This window comes from Callorhinus ursinus, unplaced genomic scaffold, assembly GCF_003265705.2.
Source record: "Callorhinus ursinus isolate GAN/ISIS: 27379988/994484 unplaced genomic scaffold, GSC_fseal_2.0 scaffold8, whole genome shotgun sequence".
Classification (NCBI taxonomy): Eukaryota; Metazoa; Chordata; class Mammalia; order Carnivora; family Otariidae; genus Callorhinus; species Callorhinus ursinus.
The window spans coordinates 71340342-71363375 of NW_027397070.1; the positions used below are offsets into that span (position 1 = coordinate 71340342).

General features: G+C 41.6%; 2 protein-coding genes across 10 annotated transcripts in view; one reads left to right on the forward strand and one right to left on the reverse strand.

The window, feature by feature from the left end:
* Positions 1-6: 6 nt before the first annotated feature.
* MARK3 (microtubule affinity regulating kinase 3) overlaps positions 7-23034 on the forward strand; it is a 113145-nt gene continuing 90117 nt past the window's right edge. For all 9 annotated transcript variants that reach the window (XM_025869270.1, XM_073895925.1, XM_025869271.1 and 6 more), the window contains exon 1: positions 7-181. In XM_025869270.1, the coding sequence (XP_025725055.1) occupies positions 131-181 (51 nt within the window). In that variant the 5' untranslated portion in view covers positions 7-130. The remainder of the gene's footprint in view (positions 182-23034) is intronic.
* On the reverse strand, positions 16063-16321 carry LOC112822000 (small ribosomal subunit protein uS14-like). The gene has a single exon (XM_073895945.1). It carries the CDS (start codon positions 16310-16312, stop codon positions 16142-16144), a length of 171 nt encoding a protein of 56 aa, XP_073752046.1. The 5' UTR covers positions 16313-16321; the 3' UTR covers positions 16063-16141.

Genomic DNA, 23034 nt, shown 5'->3' on the forward strand with positions numbered 1-23034 from the left:
TGGGGGAGGGGAGCCGCCCTCCGCGGCGCCGCTCCGGAACCGCAGGGCACGCGAGGACGCGGTCGCCGGCCCCCCGAGGCCGTGCTGTTTTGTTTCAGCCTCGCAGTGTGCAGAAGTGAAGTGAAGTAAAATGTCCACCAGGACCCCGCTGCCAACGGTGAATGAGAGAGACACTGAGAACGTAAGTGACCGCGGCGTTGTGGGCTCTGCCCGGGCCGGGTGCCCCCCGCCGCCTGCCGGAGCGCGACGGCAGCGCGTGCCGCCGGGGGTCCCCAGCCCGGGGCGCGCGGGAGGTCGTGGGCCGGCGGCAGGCGCGGCGGGGCCGGCGTGCGGGCGCCGCAGGCCTGTTGGCTGCTGAGGCCTGCGCGTGGCGGCCGGCCAGGGCTGTCCTGAGGCCCCGGGGCGCCGCGCCGTGGGTTGCCCGAGGGTGTCGCGGCGCTCCGCGCTGTGCGGTGCTTGTTTGAAGGAAGCCCTCCTGCTAGGTTGGGGCACGCGGCTCTGAGGGCCGTCGGGTCGAAAGCGGGTTCGCGGCGCTGGTGAAGAGCCGTTGACTGGGTCGAGTGGGATGTCCTTTACGCCCGGCTTCTTAAAAGTGTCTGGAACTAAGTTGAGTGACAGTCACTACAACTGGGTGGTCGCTGAGGAATCTTTGAGGGGCCCTGGGAAGGAACTGCAGAGAAGGTTTTGGAGAGAGCACAGACTGCGTTAAGGAGAAGCTTGCTTCCCATCCAAGTCTGTTTTGCAGGGGAGCGTCTTTTGAAAGGAAGGTGTATAGTAAAGCTGCCCTGCTCCTCACTGCCTGGCTCAGGGTTACCTCCTTCCTAAAAACAGCTTTGGGCTTAAACGAGCCTTAGGTCCCTGCGGGCACTCACATCCTATGATTCTATAAAAGGAACCTTTGCTTTTGTTCGTGTAGACCTTTTAAAAAGGCCAGGAACATCATTTTTAGGGAATGACAGCTTGTAGTGGACGTTCCTTTGGACAGATGTTGACTCTGTCCAGGTGCTTTCTGAACTCCTCTCTACACCGGGTTCAGAACTGTTCCAGTCTGGCTGGGAACTGTCTTCTGTAAAACATCTAGTAAATAGCTGGTGAAGAAACTTCACTGGCCTTTCATTATACGTGTTATGAGGTAATTCCTGGCAAGAAAATGCCATCACTTAGGAAAAGCTTTCTTGCTCTGCCTGTTTCCATGCTTTCAACAACGTCCTGAAACTTTGTGGCCTCGTGGTATCAAATGCCTTTTTTTTTTTTTAAAGATTTTTTATTTATTTGAGAGAGAGAATGAGAGAGAGAGAGCATGAGAGGGAAGAGGGTCAGAGGGAGAAGCAGACTCCCCTGCTGAGCAGGGAGCCCGATGTGGGACTCGATCCCGGGACTCCAGGATCATGACCTGAGCCCGAAGGCAGTCGCTCAACCAACTGAGCCACCCGGGCGCCCCCAAACGCCTTCATTTTAATCTTCAAAATGCCACTTGTTGGCTGGGTAACAGGGGATTTAATCTGTTTATGTAAACTTTGGTCTAAAGCATCCCTGTAGTGTATTAATGTATAGTATTTAATGCTCTTTAATCTGGTGAGTGAGTAGTACAGTGGCATATGTTCCTTTACCTGAGATGAATTAGAAAGTTCCAGAAAGAGGGAATAATAGGGAATCATAGACTAGGTGAGTCAGGGAATTCATTTTCTTATAGACCCTTGGAAGAACCTATTTCTGACTTGACCACTTTCCTATTCCTTGACTATGCTGTAGAGTGGAGTAAGCAGAAAACTGAGTTGATTAGCTTTGATCGACTTTCACCCAGAGAAGCAAAATCTTACATTGACCCAAGAGCGGGAGCTCCATACTTTCTAAATGAACTGAAGCCAAAAACAGATTTGTAATAATGAAGGATTTACCCTAAATGAGTCTTTTTACTTTGATCTCTGATGAATTTGTTGAATGATGTTTTAATCTTTTTGTGTATTGTTAGAAACTACTAACTTTATTCTTTAAAAACAACGTAGGAGTGGTGCCTGGGTGGCTCAGTTGGTTAAGCGCCTGCCTTTTGCCCAGGTCATGATCCCAGAGTCCTGGGATCGAGCCCCGCATCGGGCTCCCTGCTCGGTGGGGAGCCTGCTTCTCCCTCTCCTTCTGCCCCTCCACCCCACTGTGTTCTTTCTGCATCACTCTTCTCTCTCTCTCTCTCTCAAATAAATAAATTAAAAAAATAAAAACAATGTAGGATATGGAGTGTGCTTTTATTCTTGTGGAATGTATTTAAATTTGAATTTTTGACAATGTTAAAATCAGAGGTTTGGGGGCGCCTGGGTGGCTCAGATGGTTGAACGTCTGCCTTCGGCTCAGGTCATGATCCCAGGGTCCTGGGATCGGGCCGGTGTCGGGCTCCCTGTTCGGCGGGGGGCCTGCTTCTCCCCTTCCCTCTGCTTCTCCCCCTGCTCATATTCTCTCTCTCTCTCTCTATCTCTGTGTCTCGAATGAGTAAATAAAAAAAAAAAAAAAATCAGAGGTTTGCAGCACATCATTGCATTAATTCACCATGCCGTTTTCCATTTTTAAATTTGTATTAGAACGTTCTGGGAGTAGTTGTGTGTCTTTGACGGTGTGGTGTCCTTGTGTCAGTGTTACAAGTCTGGCATATGCCAAGTTATTTACCTGCCATTACCGAACTGCTTGGTGAGGATACAAGAATGAATGGGAGCTCTCAGTTTCTGGAGCAGCTCTTTTGTTAAAGTCAGGTTTATTGAGATAGAACATTTACTCTTTTTTTTTTTTTTAAGATTTTATTTATTTATTTGACAGAGAGAGACACAGTGAGAGAGGGAACACAAGCAGGGGGAGCGGGAGAGGGAGAAGCAGGCTTCCCACAGAGCAGGGAGCCCCATGTGGGGCTCGATCCCAGGACCCTGGGATCATGACCTGAGCCGAAGGCAGATGCTTAACGACTGAGCCACCCAGGCGCCCCGAACATTTACTCTTTTTAAGTGTAGGCTTGATGATTTGTGACAAATGTATAGTTATGTAACCACCATCTCAGTCAGGATATAGAATATTTTCATTGCCCAGAAAGGTGCTTACCTTGTGGCCCTTTACAGTCAGTCCCCTCTCTGTTTCCCCAGCCCTTGGCAACCTCTGATCTATCTCTATAGTTTTATCTGTTCTAGAATGTCATATAAATGGAATCTGTATTCATGTTTGTGTGTGTATCAGTAATTGATTCCTTTTTATTTCTGAGTGGTAGTTCATTGTTTGGATGTACAATTTTTTTTAAAGTTTTAATTCCAGTTAGTTAGCATACAGTGTTATATTAGTTTCAGGTGTACAGTACAGTGATTCAGCTCTTCCATACATTATCCAGTTAATGTAGAACAGTTTTTAATCCATCCACCATTGATGGACGTTTTGGCAATTATGACTAGAAGAGTTGCCTTTCCATTTTGTAAAAAGACTTTTCCATTTTGCTTATCCTGGGAATCTTATTGATTGATTGATTGATTAGGCTCCACGCTCAATGTGGAGCCCAGTGTGGGACTTGAACTCATGACCCTGAGATCAAGAGTCAGACGCTTGACAGACTGGGCCACCCAGCTGCCCCTCCTGGGAATCTTATTTAAATTGGGTATACCTGTGATAGGAATGTTGCTTATAGATCAAGAATAATAAGAGGCAGATAATTTGCAACAAGTATATTGTCTTCATCCTAGTACACTACTCTATTTTCTTTTGTTTCATTTACTGATGTGAATGTACACCTTTAGGTGATGGGTATATACAAGATAATACTGTTTGGGGCGCCTGGATGAGTGTCCGACTGTTGATTTTGGCTCAGGTCATGAGATCGAGCCCTATGTTGGGCTCTGCACTCAGCGGGGAGTCTGCTTGAGATTCTTTCCCCTCCTCCCTCTCCCTCCTCCTCTGCTCCTCCAACCCACCTCCACACACTCTCTCAAATAAATAAATAAATAAAAATCGTTTTAAATAAAAGATAACACTGTTATCAAATCATTTTAAAACTCAAAAGGACTAATCAAAAATCTGACCCCATGGGGATACTGAGGCTCAAGAAGTGACAGGAGCTGCTTGTGACAAAACTGTTTAGTAGCAGCGCCTCTACTAGGCTCCAGATCTCTGGTTCAGTCCCCTCTGCTTTTTTTGTGTACCAAGCTGTTCCTCAAAAGCTTATGTACTGGGGTGCTTGGGTGACTCAGTCGGTTAAATGTCTGTCTTTGGCTCAGGGCATGATCCCAGGGTCCTGGGATGGAGTCCCAGTCCCACGTTGGGCTTCCTGCTCAGCAGGGAGTCTGCTTCTCCCTCTGCCCCTCCCCCTTGCTCGTGCTTTCTCTCTCAAATAAATAATCCCAAAACAAAAGCTTCTGTACTAATTATTCAACTAGAGAGATGTAGTTGTACCAAAACACAGTGTGTAAGTAAAATAAGACTTAAATATTTTGTTATGGAAAATTTCAAACAAGTAGGGAGAATTTAGTAGGTTTTTATCCGTGGTTCTCAACCAGGAACGATTTTGCCCCCCAGTGGACATTTGATGATGTCTAGAGACATTTTTGATTGTCACAACTCCAGAGAGTTTACTGACTAGGAATGCTGCTAAACATTTTACAATACACAAAACAGCACTCCTTCCTCCCCCAGCAACAAAATAAAATAATCTGGCCAAAAATGTGAAGAGTGCCAGAATTGAGAAGCCCTGTTATATAGATAGCCCTCCATGTACTCAACAGCTCAGTGGCCAGTCTTATTTCATTTGGTTTCTCCCCAAGAAACAAATTCAGTACATCATATCATTTCATCTCTAAAGCTTTTAGAAGCTTTAGATAAAGCTTCTATTTTTATAAAAATTGTAATCATCCCTTTATCATAATTTCTTAATATCAAATATCCAGTCAGCCTTCAAATTTCTTCAGTTGTCTACATTTTTTTTTTATTAAAAAAAAAAATTTTAGGGGCTCCTGGGTGGCTCAGTCGTTAAGCATCTGCCTTCGGCTCAGGTCATGATCCCAGGGTCCTGGGATCAAGCCCCACATCGGGCTCCCCGCTCGGTGGGTAGCCTGCTTCTCCCTCTCCCGCTCCCCCTGCTTGTGTTCCCTCTCTCACTGTGTCTCTCTCTGTCAAATAAATAAAATCTAGAAAAAAAGAATCCATGAACTAGAAGACAAACAGAAATTTTTAATAAAAAAAAAAAGATTTTATTTATTTGAGAGAGAGCACACGCAGGGAGAGAGGCAGAGGGAGAAGAGGACTAAGCAGGCTCTCACTGAGCAGGGAGCCTGACAAGGGGATCAGATCCCAGGACCCTGGGATCATGACCTGAGCTGAAGGCAGACGCTTAACAGACTGAGCTGACGTAGGCGCAACACTTATCTGCCTTTTCAACACTTTGTTCAAACTGGAATCTCTTGGGTCCATATGTTACAGTTAACTAATATGTGAAATTAGATGCATTTTGAAGGCAACAAAAAAGTTTATGTTTTAGTTTATGTTCTGCAGTTGACTTGTATAGAGCCATGGTCAAATCCTGTTTGGACACTGGTAAAATTAGAAATGCAGTTTTCACTTAAATTATAAAACATATCACACTTTGTAAGCCTGGATTATTTGACAAAGTACCAGAGGCCCCGGGGCTTTGACAATTATTTAACAGCTCCTGGTTTGTGTGCAGCATGTGCTTACTTATTAATGTGGACAAGCCATCAGAATTTCTTATCTCTGTGGTGGTCTTGTTTAGTCAGTTATAGGTTATATGAGACTATTATTAACCTATTCAAGTTTGAGTGCGTACTTTGTGTATGACATGGTGCTAGATGCCACAGAGGATATACCTAGGAACCATATTGCACCTGCTCTTTAGGACTTCTCAATCCCTGCAGAACAAAGCACCCTGAGCTCTGTGAAACTAGTCTAATAAACTCTCAAACTGGAGCAAGCATCAGTATCACCTGAAGGGTTTATTAAAGCTCTGATTGTTGGGCCCTACCCCCAGACCTTGATTCTACAGTTAGCATTTCTAACAAGTCCCTAGGTGATATTAATGTGGCAGGTCCAGAAACCACGTTTTAATCACTGCATTTGTATTCAGTGAAAGCTTGCCAACTAAACTACATTCCTTTAGATTGTATTGTGACTAGAGAAGAGAGATTTCTGATAGATTAAATAAGATTTTCAAGTTCCATGAGTTTTTAAAGTTGGTTCTTTGTAAGAAAGTGTGGTTATGGAGTATAAAAATAGTTACTATTTGTTGATCACTTACTGTGTATCAGGCAACAGTACTAAGTACTTTATATAGTATTTCATTTAAAATATGTAGTATGGGGTGCCTGGGTGGCTCAGTGGGTTAAATATCTGCCTTGGGCTCAGGTCATGATCCCAGGGTCCTGGGATCGAGCCCCGCATCGGGCTCTCCCCTCAGCGGGAGACCTGCTTCTCCCTCTCCCACTCCCCCTCTGCTTGTGTGCCCTCTCTCGCTCTCTCTCTCTCTCCGTCAAATAAATAAATAAAATCTTTATAAAATATATAGTATGATTGCTTTTAATCTGCCTTTCCACTTCCTAGCACAGCTATCTATTGAATAAAGCTGTCTGAGCCTTTTTTAAAAAGTTGATCTTTTTTTTTTTTAAAGATTTTATTTATCTGTCAGAGAGCGCGAAGGCACAAGCAGGGGGAGTGGCAGACAGAGGGAGAAGCAGACTCCCTGCTGAGCAAGGAGCCCACCAAGGGATTCCATCCCAGAAGTTGATCTCTGAGAGTAAATATTTTTTATGTCAAAGCGTTTTGAGAAAAGATCTTACAGACTTCAGGGGAAGAATGAAGGGGAGTAAGTCGGAGGGGGAGACGAACCATGAGAGACGATGGACTCTGAAAAACAAACTGAGGGTTCTAGAGGGGGGATGGGTTAGCCTGGTGATGGGTATTAAAGAGGGCACATTCTGCGTGGAGCACTGGGTGTTAGGCACAAACAATGAATTATGGAACACTTCATCAAAAACTAATGATGTAATGTATGGTGATTAACATAACAAGAAAAAAATTTTTTTAAATATTTTGAAAAAAAGATCTTATAGACTTCAGTTTGAGGGCTCTTTTGTTGTTCAGTATGTAAATTAGGTGAAAGTGGAAATTTGCAATGAGTAGAATATAGGTCACTTTGATTATGTAGTACATGATTTACATTGTAACTGCTTGTAAGAGATTCATACATAGTTTAATGTCAATTAAGGTTAATCTGTTATCTTTAATTTCAAAGAGGGTTGTTCTGGATTCTAAGTAAGATATGGCCAGATTTTATCCCTGGAATTTCTTTTCAACCTGGAAGTAAGTCAGGGAATGCAGCCCTTTCTGATCACCACTGGGAGGACTAAAGCAGAACACCCTTGTCTCAGTGTATTTGGGGGCCAGTGGCCATGTGGAGGGGGCTGGGAGGAGGAAAAAAAAAAGAAAACTGTTGTCTCACTTCCATTTTGTTTTATTTTTACATATTAAATATTTTTAAAAAGATTTTATTATTTATTTGAGATCGTGTGTGCAAATGGGGAGAGGAGCAGAGGGAGAGGGACAAGCAGGCTCTGTGCTGTTTGTGAAGCCCGGTGCAGAGCTCAGTCCCACGACCCTGAGATCGTGACCCGAACCCAAACCAAGAGTCGGACACTCAACTGACTGAGCCACCCAGGGACCCCGATACATTTTTTTCTTTCTTTCTTTCTTTTTTTTTTTTTAAGTAAACTCTGCCCCCAGCGTGAAGCTTGAACTCACTACTCTGGGATCAAGAGTTGCATTCTCTACGGCTGAGCTAGCCAGGCACCCCATCTCCCCTTCACTTTAAACTTTCAAATTAAACCTGAAGGAGTGAACGGATTTCTTCCCTGGGAATATCCCAGCTTTAATGTTGTCTTATACAAGAATTTAAAGTATGTGCTTGGGGGCCTCTGGGTGGCTCAGTCGTTGAGCGTCTGCCTTCAGCTCAGGTCATGATCCCAGGGTCCTGGGATTGAGCCACACATTGGGCTCCCTGCTCGGCGGGAAGCCTGCTTCTCCCTCTCCCACTCCCCCTGCTTGTGTTCCCTCTCTCACTGTGAATCTCTCTGTCAAATAAGTAAATAAAATCTTAAAAAAAAAGAATGTGCTTGGAGTTGGTCTGCAAGTGGTAATAAGGAGTTTGTGCTAATCCGTATGCACCTGCTTGTACAGTAATTGGGCGGGCGGAAGTTGGCACTGGAAACAAGGATTTTTTTTTTTTTTTTGAGTCTTAACTTTTTCTTCAAGGTAAAGTTTTTCAGCACTGCATTCTAACCACCTGAGCTGTTCAGCCCTGGTTAGTCTTATGTAATCTTACGTAGACTAGATAAGGCATTGTGTAAGTGGGTTACACGGAATCTTGGTGTTCAGAGTTGAAACTTGAGCAGAGCAGGAGGTGTTTTGTTTGTATTTGTTGCTAACAGTTAGTTAGGCAGTTGCATTTGGGTGGATGTTCACTATTGGGGAGTTTGTATTATGGACATTTTACATGAAAATGTGTATTGGTACAATTTAGTATAAAATTTGAATAAGCTAAGCCCAAAGGTTTTTATTCTAGAATTTTAGATAACCCCATTCTTTATGCAGTAAATACCTTTATGACTTCATTGACTACAATAGCAGATTCTAGCATGAGAATCCTGGAGAGGAGTCTACCTAGAACCATTCCCTAACTCAGCCTTCTGCTCTGAGAATTGCCATTCTTTATCCAGAAGAATAATTTAACCCAGGGCAATCAACTTTCGTTTTTGAAGGCATTTGAGGTGTTTTCGATGGCATTCTGTTCATATACTCTCTCCATCTTTCCTTTTCTTTCCTCCCTTGCTAGCCCTTGCCTATTCCTAGTCCCTCCTTGGTACCCATAGGCATGTATTAGCTCTATTAGTGGAATGGACTAAAGGATCTTCCCTTCTTCTCTCAAAAGAAGGTTGCCATCTAGACGTTAAAGATATTTAATGATAAAGAACCTTCCACATACCATGGTAATGTATTCCAGGTGTTTTGTTTTGTTTTTTTCATTTCTAATAACTTAGTTCAGGTTCTTTTTTTTTTTTTTTAAGATTTTATGTATTTATTTAAGAGAGAATAAGAGCATGAGCACGGGGCGAGGCTGTGTGTGGTGGGGGTAGACGGACAAGCAGACTCCCCGCAGAGCAGGGAGCCCGGAGCAGGGCTTGATCCCAGGGCCCTGAGATCATGACCTGAGCTGAAGGCAGATGCTTAACTGACTGAGCCACCAAGGCGCCCCCGTTCAGGTTCTTAATATTTATTTTGTGCTTATTGTATAGTGGTTCTTATTATTGCTGTGGAACAACTGTGGAACTCCACAACATAGTATTGTAAAACAACAGCCATTTTATTATGCTCACAGGTTGTGTGTAAGGAATTCAGACAAGGATGGCTTATCTCTGTTGTTCTATGTGGGACTTCAGTTTGGAGGATCTCAAAAGGCTGGGGGCGTTGAACAGCTGGGCAGGGAGATCCACATTCTAGATGGCTTCTTTACTCACGTATCTGGCACCTTGGCAGAAGGCTGGGCTCAGCTGGGACTCTTGGCAAGAGAGTCTATAAGGGCTCCTCCAACAGGGAGGCCTCAGTGTGATCAGACTTCTGAGGTTGTTCATCATTTCAGAAAAGACAGAAACTGCCTGTCTTTTATTACCTAGCCTCAGAAGGCACATAGTATCACTTTTTTCATTTTCTCTTGGTTAAATCTGTCACAACCACCCAGATGCAACAGAAGGGACATGGCCCTTACCTTGTAATGGGAACTGTGTCGAAGACATCGGGTTCATGTTTTCAAATCACTGTAATAGTAACTCTTCGGGTTTGTAATCTGATCTAGTATTTTATTGTGTGACCTTAGACGAGTTATTTAACTTCTTTGTGCCCCAGGTACCTCATCTATAAAATGGGATTGGTAATAGTGAGACCTCGCAGGGCTGTTACCAGTTTGAGGCCTTCTGGGCTGTGGCCTCCCTCCCCTCTTTGCCCTCATCCCTACCTCTCTGTGCCCACTACATCCACAGACCCAGGAGTCTTCTTGCTGTTCTGGGTACACACCAGGGACACCCCAACCTGAGGGCCTTGGCGCTGCCCTTCCCTTTGAGCACCTTTCTTCCAGATATCCTCATGGCTGATTTTCCTCACCTCCTCTTTACACATATCACCTCAGTGGTTTAATCACCTCTGGCTCTACCAGTCTCCCCAGCCCTGATCTAGTTTTTTCTTTTCTCCATTGCAGTTGTTACTTCCGACATACCATATTATTTACATATTTCTTACGTAGATTGTGTTTTGTAGGTTTCCTCTAGTATATGGAAAGCCCCACAGGGACAGGAATATTTTATTTACTGACATAACAAATACCTAGAACATGCTTGCCATTTATTACAGGTGATCAACAAAATCTTGGTTGAATTAGTGATTAAATGAGACAGTATGGGTACAGCATTTGAAACAGTGCCTCATTCATAGTAACAGATGAATGTTAGCTGTTGTTAATGATGGTCTTTTTACTGGTCTTCTCATCTCTGTCCCTGTGTCCCTCAGCCTCTCCCCTCTGAAGTTATTCCACTGAGAGCATCTCCTCTCTCCCTTTTTAAAACCTAAGGCAGCTTGCTGGCTTGCTGGCTTGCTTGCTTTCATTTTATTTATTTATTTATTTATTTATTTATTTATTTATCTATCTATCTATCTATCTATCTATCTATCTGTCTATCTATCAATCTATTTATTTGACACAGAGAGAGAGAGAGAGACAGCGAGAGAGGGAACACAAGCAGGGGGAGTGGGAGAGGGAGAAGCAGGCTTCCCGCCGAGCAGGGAGCCCGATGTGGGGCTCGATCCCAGGACCCTGGGATCATGACCTGAGCTTCGGCTGACACTTAACCAAACTGAGCCACCCAGGCGCCCCTAAGACAGCTTTCTTAAAGAGAGACTCGATGGATAGTGTCTGGGCTTGCAAGTGGAAAGAAAGATGGGAGTGTAAGACTGGTTGAAAGAGTGATTATGAAGACATGTCTGAGGTAGGGTAGACAAGATGTGGAGCAAAAAAAAAAACAATGACAACGCATACAAGAAGTTGGGATTTGGAATTACATACTTGGAATTGAAACTAGCCTTCAAATATAACTAAATCATGATCAAGTTAACTCACTTATCTGTGCCTCAAAAATATTTTATTTCACTTTTTTTATATTGAGCTGTAATTGACATATAAAACACTAGTTTATTAGTTTCAGGTGTACAACATAATGATTCAGTATTTGTATTGATTGTGAAATGACCACCACAATAAGTATAGTTAATGGTTAACATCCATCACCATGCATAATTAAAATTTTTTTCTTGTGATGAGAATTTTAAGATCTACTCTCTTAGCAGTTTTCAAATATACAATACAGTATTATTATCTAAAGTCACCATGTTGTACATTTACATGTGCTTTTTTTTTTATCACAAGGAAATAGCACCATCTACTCAGGGTTGTTGTGATTGAAGAAAATAACACTGATAACATGTTTGGTCCAATCCACACCACATCATGGGCATTGTATAGGTGTTAATTCCCTCTTAAGATAGTTTTTGTAGTGTTCTAAAAAAACTGGGTAATCTAAAGTCTTTGGTTTAGTCTTCAGTGTTCTTGATACACCTTTCTAGCTTTGTTACTTTTTTTTTTTTTTTAAAGATTTTATTTATTTATTTGACAGAGAGAGCACAAGCAGGCAGAGAGGCAGGCAGAGGGAAAGGGAGAAGGAGGCTCCCCACTGGGCATGGAGCCCCATGTGGGGCTCAATCCCAGGACCCTGGGATCATGATCTGAGCCGAAGGCAGCCGCCCAACCAACTGAGCCACCCAGGCGCCCCTAGCTTTGTTATTTCTAACTGTTCAACTGTATAACCGTAATACCCAGCCTGACAATTCTGCTTGCCTCTTTACCTAGAGATCTCACACCTGCTGGTTACCAGGTCCTGTGTTCTGAGACTGTAGAGGGACCTCACAGTCTAGTACTTCAGTGTAGAAATTAACTAAGCTAAGGGTTGAGGATAGAAAGGGGAGCAAGGCAGAAAGGACAGCCTAGTCAGGAGCATAAAGATAAATTGCCAGCCATCATGATGTCAAGGAACCTAGAGCCTTTTATTTTCTTCCCCTCCAGTGTCAGTGCCATCTATGAGAGAGTTGTGAGAGATGAAAGTGGTTAGACACGCAGGTTAGGGGGGATAGTTCCCCATCCCCCAAGTTTTCTTAGCTTTTCCTTGTGCTAGTTCCTGGCTTGAAATAGCCTTTGTCTTCCATTAGAACTCTGCTATTTATCTTTCAAAGACTATTCCTTCACCTTTAGGATACCTGTTTTTCTTGCATCTCACTCAAATGTGATCACATTTGATCTGAGTGCTAAGCACTGCATTCTCCTACACAGTAGCTACCAGCCACGTGCGGCTACAAGCACTTGAAATGGGGCTAGTCTGAATTAGGATGTTCTGTAAGTATAAAATATATATGAAATTTCAAAGACAGTATGAAAAAAGGAATGTACAGTCTTAATCTTTTTATATTATGTGTTAAAATATTTGGGAATTCGTTGGGTTAAATAAAAAAAAAAGTTTAACCAGTTGCTATGTTCTTTTAATGTTTCTATTAGAAAATTGAAAATTAAATATATAGCTCATATTCTGTGTACTCGATGGCACTTAGAATACCTACTCTCTGATTTTTCTCAATGGGGCAGGGATTGCCCCTTGTTTTAGTTACTGTGCCTCAGGTTAGCTCTTCAGCTAGGTTAGGAGTGCCTGAAAGGTTTGGTACCATACTTTATTTCATCACTTTGTAGTGCCTGGCACTTAGTAGTTGCTTGGCCTAGAGTTAACTGGTCAAAAGCTACCGAGTGAAAGTTTTCTTTAGCCGCAATTTGTGCCTTATAATCCTTCTGAGGATTAGACGAGTAAATTATTTTTCAGTCTATTTCATTATTATGATAGTTTACCTGTTTTACCAATAATAGTATTTTATTAAAAGTGAAACCAATTTCACTGAATTTATGGATATGAACAATAATAGTTCCCCATTTCTGTTCTGCATATTCTTAGAAACTTTTTTACAAATTCACCTGCAAAGAAGTCACGTTATCTTTGGTCGGTGTGCACTCCCTTTCTTGTTTTATTCTTAATTCCCATTTCCCTCCAAGAGTGACTGTTCTTTGTTTAGGACGTTGTAATGTGTGCGTGTGCTCTTACAGAGTGTACGTTTGGCACTTCATGTAAATATTAGCTAGGAGTGGGCTTGCTCTGTCACAGAAAATATAGATAGGGCCCAAAGTTGCCCTCCTGGATGGTTCCATCAGACCATACTCTTACCAGTGGTGCAGAGTGTCCCTGGTTCCTGCCATTATTTAGCATTATCCAGTTTTAATTTTTTGCAGGTCTATTAGATGTAATGTAATATCTCATTGTTAACTTGTATTTCTCTATGATTTTTATTAGCTCTATATATTCCTTGGCTTTTGGAGTGTCCTGTAATTGCTCTTTTTCCTCTGTCCATTTTTCTTTTGGGTTGTTGTCTTTTTCTTGTTGATTCTTAGGTATTCCTTGATTTTCTAGATGTTACTCCGATATAGGTTTTATTTAGTTTATTTTTTATTTTTAAAAAATATTTGAGAGAGAGAGTGAGCATGAGCAGGGGAGAGAGGGAGAAGCACACTCCCCACTGAGCAGGGAAGCCTGTCATGGGCCCTGATGCTAGGACCCTGAGATCATGACCTGAGCTGAACGCAGACTCTCAACCCACTGAGCGCCCCTTCTGTCATCTTTCTATAATGCCCTTCATTGAACAAATCCTTAATTTTGGTATAACCAACATAAACCTTTGCCTTGTGTTTGTGCTTTTTTTTTTCTTTTTCAAGATTTTATTTATTTTTATTTATTTGACAGAGAGAGATCGAGAGATCGAGAGAGAGAGAGAGAGAGAGAGAGAGAGAAAGAGAGAGAGAGAGAGCGCGCGCACAAGAAGGGGGAGTGGCAGGCAGGCAGAGGGAGAGGGAGAAGCAGGCTCTCTGCTGAGCAAGGAGCCTGATGCAGGACTTGATCCCAGGACCTTGGGATCATGACCTGAGCCAAAGGCAGCCGCTTAACCCACTGAGCCACCCAGGCCCCCCTTCTGTCATCTTTCTATACTGCCCTTCATTGAACAAATCCTTAATATTGGTGTAACCAACATAAATTTTTGCTTTGTGTTTGTGCTTTTGATTTGAAGTTTTACTTAAATCTCCGAATCACAAGGATATTCTCTTTTATTTCATTTGTTAACCTTTTATCGTTTTACCTTTCACATGTAGATTTTTAATCCCTCTAGACGGAGCCTGCCTTTGCAAGTGGTCTCAGGTAGGGATCTAGTTTTATTTTTCTTACAGGCTTATATGTGAACTGGTTTTCCCACTGCTGTCTACTCAGCAGTCTATCCTTTCCCCACTGGTTTATAGGGCCCCTTTCATTATATCTTATATTCCCACATACTTACATCTTTTAGCTTTGTATTCTGGTGTATAGGGCTGTTTGTTGTGCCCAAACCTCACAGATTTTCTGTTCTTTTTTATTTATTTGACAGAGAGAGAGAGTGTTAGCCAGAGCAGGAACAGAAGCAGGGGGAGTGGAAGAGGGAGAAGCAGGCCTCCTGCTGAGCAGGGAGCCCGATGCAGGGCTTGATCCCAGGACCCCAGGATCACGACCTGAGCCAAAGGCAGACGCCCAACAACTGAGCCGCCCAGGCGCCCCAATATTTTTATCATCATTTTAGGTTTTCTCTTCTTTTTAATGACTGTGGCTTCATAGTCTATCTTAATCTGTGTATCTATTTCTATATCTTCTCTGTTGAACTTTTTATTTTGAAATAATTTTAGACTTAAATAAAAATTGCCAAAGTAGTACAGAGTTCATGTGTGCCTTTCACCCAGCTTCCCCTAATGTTAACACCTACATAACCATGGTTCAGTTATGAAAGCCAGAAAATTCATACTGGTCTGAGACTGTTAATGATGATGATTATAGAACTTACTTGAATTTTCACCAGTTTTTCTTCAGGGTTCTTTTTCTTTTCTAGGATCCAGTCAGAGATCCCACATTAGTGTCTCCTTGGTCTTCTCCAATTTGTAATGGTTCCTCTGTCTTTGTCTTTTATGCTCTTGACAGTTTTTTTTTTAAGATTTTATTCATTTATTTGAGAGAGAGAAAGAGAGCACAAGCAGGGGAGCAGCAGAGGGAGAGAGAGAAGCAGCCTCCCACTGAGCAGGGATCATGGGATCATGATATGAGCCGAAGGCAAACGCTTAACCGACTGAGCCACCCAGGCACCCCTTGACATTTTTTTTGTTTTTAAAGAGAGAGAGACAGAGAGCTTGCACACACCAGTGGGGAAAGGAGCAGAGAAAGAGGAAGAGAATCCCAAGCAGACTCCCTGCTGAGCACGGATCCTGCTGTGGAGCTCAGTCTCAGTCCGTCACTTAACCAACTGAAGTACCCCTGCACTTGACGGTTTTGATGAGTACTGGTCAGATATTTTGTGAAATGTCTCTCAGTTTAAGTTTGTCTGATGTTTTCTCACAATTAGATTAAGATTATATATTTTTGGCAAGAATGCCCAGAAACGATGTTGTGTGTCTCTCAGTGCAATGATATTAGAGGGTACGTGATAGAAATACGTTTTGTTATGCTTATGTTAACTAACCTTGATCACTTTTTGTTTCTGAGCTTTTTTTTTTTTTTTTTAACTCTTTTGTCAGGGCTGACCTGGCAATTATTCATCCTTGTAAACTTCAGAGTAAAATTAAAATTACACACAAACTTTTAAAAAATTCATTCAGAAACTGCTAACTGGAAATTTTAATTGAGATTGCATTGAACCTGTAGATTAATTTGGATAGAATTTGTAGTATCTATTCAAGGGCATGGAATTTCCATTTATTTGAGTATTTTTATGTCTTTTATTTATTTTTTTAAGATTTTATTATTTATTTTTAATCGGAGTATTTTTTTTACATACAATGAGTTGACATTAAAGTAGATATCTTGGTTATCTGCAGTTAAGGTAGGTTATCTTGGATGACCAATTCAAGGAAGTTCACTTAATCCAACTTAATGAAGCCTATATCCTTCGTGTACTGACGGAAACACTGGCGGCACATATTGAGGCCGTATTTCTGGATCAGACCGTGCCGGTTTGAGCAGACGCGGCAAGAATGAGAACCCTGGACAAATTTCCTCGGATGGCTCCAGTACAGCTGCTGGTGACCCATCTTGCTCTCCCGGATACAACGAGGCAAAAGCAAGATTTTATTTATTTATTTGACACAGAGAGAACCAGAGAGAGCAGACAGACAGAGAGCAAGCACAAGCAGGGGGAACAGCAGGCAGGGGAGAAGCAGGCTCCCTGCTGAGCAAAGAGCCCGACATGGGGCTCGATTCCAGGACCCTGGGATCATGACCTGAGCCGAAGGCAGCCGCTTAACCAGCTGAGCCCCCCAGGCGCCCCTCTATATGTCTTTTATTAAAAATTTAAAGCTTTCTCCAGAGAGCTTGTATATATTCTTGATTAAGGTAGTTTCTACCTGCTTTGTATTTTGTATTGATATTATGAATGGTTATTTTTTTTTGTTAAGTATTCTGTCAGGTTACTAGAGGTGTAGAGAAATGTTATAGGTTGATCTTGGACCTTACCAAACTCTCTCATGAGTTCTAGTGGTATTTCTGATTCTGTTGGTTTGTAGGTAGATCATGTCATCTACAGGCAAAGACAGTTTTATCTCTTTCCTTCTGATTCTCACATCTTAACTTTTTTCTTTCCTTAAAGTATTGGCCATGACCTTTTGTATTACGTTAAGTAATAGTAGTGGTAATAGGCAGCTTTGTCTTGTTTCTGATTTTAAAGAAAGGATTCTAAAGTTTCTCCATTTAGTGTAGTATTTACTGAAGGTTTTTGGTCCATAATTTTTTTTTTTAAGATTTTATTTATCAGAGAGAGAGATGGAGAGAACAAGTGGGAGGAGCGGCAGAAGGAGAAGCAGGACTTGATCCCACGACCCTCGGATCCCTCGGATCATGACGTGAGCCGAAGGCAGATGCTTAACCGCTTAACCATCTGAGCCACCCAGGCGCCCTGGTCCGTGATTTTTATCAAATTAAGGAAGTTCCGTTCAGTTTCTTGTTTGCTAAAAGTTTTTTAAATCACAAATTGTTTAATCTTATCAAATATTTTTTCTGTAGTGAATGAAATAATCACCCCACTGCTTTCAAAAGTGAAATTTGATTTTATGAGTATTTCTAAAGTACAAAATACTTGGGGGACAGCCCTTTATTGTCCCAGTTTAGCTTTGTAGATTGTTTTACACTTGAAAAACCTGCCCTGTGTTAAGGAGGTGGCTTGTTTTTTTAAGGATTATAAAGGATGTGTGGGCACATGTCTTGTGTTTTACAAAAGAGACCAAGCTCTGTTCAGGAAGAGTTGAAACATAGTGTAAAGTTGTTTTAAACTTTTAAACCTGATTTTTTTTTCCAGTTTTATTGAGAAGTAATTAACATACATCACTGAAAAGTTTAAGATGTACAGCAGGATGGTTTGATTTATGTAATTGTGAAGTGACTATCGCAGTGTATTCAGCTAACATCCACTTCTTATATAAAACAATAAAAAGAAAAGAAAGAAATTAATGAAGGGGAAAAAATTCTCCTTGTGATAAGAATTCTTAGGATTTACACTTTTAATGACTTTTTCCTGCATATCACACAGCAGTGTTAGCAGTGGTAGCCGTGTTGTACATTACATCCCTTAATTGCTGTATAACTGGAAATTTGTACCTTTTGACCATCTTCCTCCAGTTCTCCCTTTCCCTACCAATTACTTCTGGTAACCATAAGTATGATCTCTTTTTCTATGAGTTTGTATTTGTTTTCTTGTTTTTTGTTTTGGTTTGCGTTTGGATTTCACATGTGAGACTGTATAGTATTTGTCTTTGGCTTATTTCACTTAGCATATTGCCTTTGAGAGCTATCCATGTTGTTGCAAATGGTAGCATTTCCTTGTTTTTTTAATGGCTGAATAATATTCCACTGCATCCATATACCACAACTTCTTTATCCATTCGTCCAGTGAGGGACACTCAATTTGTTTCCATGTCTTGTCTATTGTATGTAATGCTGCTATGAACATGGGGATGCAGATATCTTTCTGAGGTAGTGTTTTTGTTACCTTTAGATATATACCCAGAAGTAGAATTGCTGCATCATATGGTGGTTCTCTTTTTAATTTTTTGAGAATTGTCCATACTGTGTTCCATAGTGGCTGTACCAATTTACAATCCCACCAGCGCACAAGGGTTTCCTTTTCTTCTATATCCGTACCAGCATTTGTCTTTTTTTTTTTTTTTAAGATTTGTTTATTTATTTGAGGGGGGAGGGGCAGAGGGAGAGGGAGAGAGAGTCTTAAGCAGATTCTGTGCCTGATGTGGGGCTCAGTGTCACGACCCCGAGATCACGACCTGAGCCAAAACCCAAGTCAGATGCTTAACCGACTGTGCCACCCAGGCACCCCAGCATTGTCTTTTTGATGATAGCCACTTTGACAGGCGTGAGCTGAAATCTTGTTGTGGTTCTAATTTGCATTTCCCCAATGACTAGTGATGTTGAGCATATTTTCATGTACCTATTAGCCTTTTGTATATCTTCTTTAGAGAAATCTCCCAAGTCTTTTGCCCATTTTTTAATTGGGTTGTTTTTGCTGTTGAGTTGTATTAGTTCTCCATGTGTTTTGGTTATTAACCCCTTATCAGATTTATAGTTTGCAAATATTTTCCCATTCCATAGCTTGTCTTTTCACTTTATGGAAAAGTGAAAAGCTTTTTAGTTTGATGTAGTCCCGCTTGTTTATTTTTTATTTTGTTACTTGTGCCTTAGGTGTCATATCCATTACTGAGACCCATGTCGGAGAGCTTTGTTCCTATGCTTTCTTCTAGGAGTTTCATGGTTTCAGGCCTTAACATTTAAGTTTTTAATCCATTTCAAGTTAATTTTTGTGAGTGGTGTAAGGTATATGGGTCCAGTTTCATTCTTTTACATATGAGTACCGAATTATCCCAGCATCATTTATTGAAGAGACTGTCTTTTCTCCATTGAGTGTTCTTGGCTCCCTTGCCAAATATTAGTTGACTGGATATGCTTGGGTTTATTTCTGGGCTCTCAGTTATGTTCTCTTGGTCTATTTGTTTTTATGTCATTATCATACTGTTTGTTTGTTTATTTTAAATATTTTATTTATTTGACAGAGAGACACAGCAAGAGAGGGAACACAAGCAGGGGGAGTGGGAGAGGGAGAAGCAGGCTTCCTGTGGAGCAGGGAGTCTGATGCGGGCTCAGTCACAGGACTCTGGGATCATGACCTGAGCCAAAGGCGTAGACACTGAGCCACCCAGGTGCCCCTATCATACTGTTTATTATCATAATGTATCTTTATAGTATAGCTTGAAATCAGGAGTTGTGATACCTCCTGCTTTTGTCTTTCTCAACATTTCTTTGGCTATTTGAGGTCTTGTGGTTCCATAAAAAATTTTAGTAGTGTTTTCTCTACTTCTGTAAAAGTGACATTGGAATCTTGATATAGATTGCATTGGATCTGTAGATGGCTATTAGTAGAATTGACATTTTAACAATATTAATTCTTCCAACCCTTGAACACAGGATATTTGTGTTGTCTTCAATTTCTTTCATCAGTGTCTTATAGTTTTCAGTATAGAGATCTTTCACCTCCTTAATTTATTCCTTGAACACAGGATATTTGTGCTGTCTTCAATTTATTTCAACAGTCTTATAGTTTTCAGTATAGAGATTATTCACCTCCTTAATTTATTCCTTGAACACAGGATATTTGTGTTGTCTTCAATTTCTTTCAACAGTGTCTTACAGTTTTCAGGGGCGCCTCGGTGGCTCAGTCATTAAGCATCTGCTTTCGGCTCAGGTCATGGTCCCAGGGTCCTGGGATTGAGCCCCACATCTGGCTCCCTGCTTGGTGGGAAGCCTGCTTCTCCCTCTCCCACTCCCCCTGCTTGTGTTCCCTCTCTTGCTGTGTCTCTCTCTGTCAAATAAATAAATAAAATCTTTAAAAAAAAAAAAAAAAACAGTGTCTTACAGTTTTCAGTATAGAGACCTTTCACCTCCTTAATTTATTACTGAGTATTTTATTCTTTCTGATGCTATTCTATATGGGATCGATTTCTTTCTTTTCAGAAATCTCATTATTAGTGGGGACACCTGGGTGGCTCACTTGGTTAAGTGGCCAACTCTTGATTTTGGCTTAGTTCATGATCTCAGGGTCATTAGATTGAGCCCCACATTGGGCTCCATGCTCAGCACAGAGTCTGCTTGAGATTCTCTCTCTCCCTCTGCCCCTCCCCTGCTTGTGTTTTCTAAATAAATAAATAAATAATTTTAAAAAATCTCGTTGTTAGGGATGCCTGGGGTGGCTCAGTTGGTTAAGCATCTGCCTTTGGCTCTGGTCATGATCCCAGGGTCCTGGGATTGAGTCCCACATTGGGCTCCTTGCTCAGCGGGGAGCCTGCTTCTACCCCTGCTTGTGCTCTCTCTCTCTCTCTCTCTCTCTCTCTGACAAATAAATAAATAAAAATCTTTGAAAATAAAAATAAAAATCTCATTGTTAGTATATAGAAACATTACTGATTTTTTTTAAAGATTTTTATTTATTTGAAATAGAGTGAGCGAGAGGGAGAACACGAGCAGGGGGAGGGGGAGAAGCAGACTCCCCACTGAGCAGGGAGCCCAATGTGGGACTCGATCCCAGGACTCCAGGGTCACGACCTGAGCCGAAGGCAGTTGCTTAACCAACTGAGCCACCCAGGCGCCCAACACTACTGATTTTTGAACTTAATTTTTTTTTAAGATTTTATTTATTTTTTATTTTTTTATAAATTCTTTTTTTTTTTTAAGATTTATTTATTTATTTTGAGAGAGTGAGAATGAGAGAGAGAAAGAGTACATGAGAGGGGGGAGGGCTAGAGGGAGAAGCAGGCCCCTCGCTGAGCACGGAGCCCGATGCAGGACTCGATCCCAGGACTCCAGGATCATGACCTGAGCCGAAGGCAGTCGCTTAACCAACTGAGCCACCCAGGCGCCCCAAGATTTTATTTATTTATTTATTATTTTTTTTTTAAGATTTTATTTGTTTATTTGAGAGAGAGCATGAGAGAGAGAGAGAGGGAGAGAGCACGAGAGGGGGGAGGGTCAGAGGGAGAAGCAGGGAACCCGATGCGGGACTCGATCCTGGGACTCCAGGATCATGACCTGAGCCAAAGGCAGTCGTCCAGCCGACTGAGCCACCCAGGCGCCCGATTTTATTTATTTTTTAACAGAGAGAGACAGCGTGAGAGGGAACACAAGCAGGGAGAGTGGGAAAGGGAGAAGCAGGCTTCCTGCCGAGCAGGGAGCCCGATGCGGGACTCGATCCCAGGACCCTGGGATCATGACCCAAGCCGAAGGCAGACACTTAACGACTGAGCCACCCAGGCGCCCTGAATTTAATTTTTTTCTTGCAGCTTCACTGAATTCATTGACTAGAGCTAACAGTTTTTTAGTTGAGTCTTTAGGGTTTTCTATATCTGGTACTTTGCCAGATAGATAAAAGGACAAGACTGGAACCATATTTATTACGGTAAAAAATTTAAAAACAAAAGATCATGCCTTTTTTTCCCCCAAGATTTTATTTTTAAAGTAATCTCTCCACCCAACGTGGGGCTTTATTATTTACAACTTACTCTTGAGATTGAGAGTCACGTGTTCTACCAACTTAGCCAGCCAGGCACCCCTATAAAATCATGTCTTTTGCAAATAGAGACAATTTTACTTCTTTTCTAATTTTGATACCTTTTTTTTTTTTTCCTTGCCTGATTGTTCCCACTAAGACTTCTAGTACTATGTTGAATAGGAGTGGTGAGAGTGGGCACCCTTGTCTTGTTCCTGATTTTAAAGGAGAAGCTTTTATCCTTTCACCATCGACTATGATGTTAGCTGTTGGGCCTCACATATATGGCCTTTGTATGTCAAGATATGTTCTTTCAGTGCCTAAGTTATTAAGAGTTTTTACCATGAATGGATGTTGACTTTAGCAAGTTTTTTGTTTTTTTGTTTTTGTTTTTGAAGATTTTATTTATTTATTTATTTGACAGAGAGAGAGAGAGAGAGAGAGAGAGAGAGAGAGACAGCAAGAGAGGGGGCACAAGCAGAGGGAGGGGGAGAACCGGACTCCCTAATGAGCAAGGAGCCCAATGTGGGACTCGATATTTTGTTCGCCCTGGGATCATGACCTGAGCCGAAGGCAGACGCTTAACGACTGAGCCACCCAGGCACCCAAATGGATGTTGACTTTTAAGTCAGGGATTTTGCTGGATGCCTTTTCTGTGTCTATCAAGATGATCATGTGATTATTTTCTTTTATTGTTAGTGTGAAATACCACATTGATTGATATGCTGAACTATCTTTACATCCCAGGGATAAATCCCTCCTGATCATGGTAAATGATCCTTTCATTTTGCTGCTGAATTCAGTGTGCTAGTATTGAGAATGGAGAATTTTTGCATCATTATTCATGAGGGATATTGGCCTGTTGTTTACTTTTCTAGTAGTGTTTTTCTGCTTAAACCTGATTTAAGTCAGCTTCTCAAGTTTCAGGTTGGTGGTTTGCCAGAGAAATACAAGGACAAGCCTGGAACCATATTTATTATGGTAAATTAAAAATAAGAAAATTTTGGTGTGTGTCTAAGGTATATACTCACTTGTATCTTTTGGTTATGTGATTTATATTCAGTGGCTTTTGTATATGGACATTTTTTAAGAAAAACTAATATGCATAACATAAAATGGAATGCATTCCCCTTTCATTTTTCTTATTGCTTCTTACATTAGTGTTGATAGAGCCCTGTAACAGTTAGTAGTACTTTGGCTGAAAGTAACAAACCC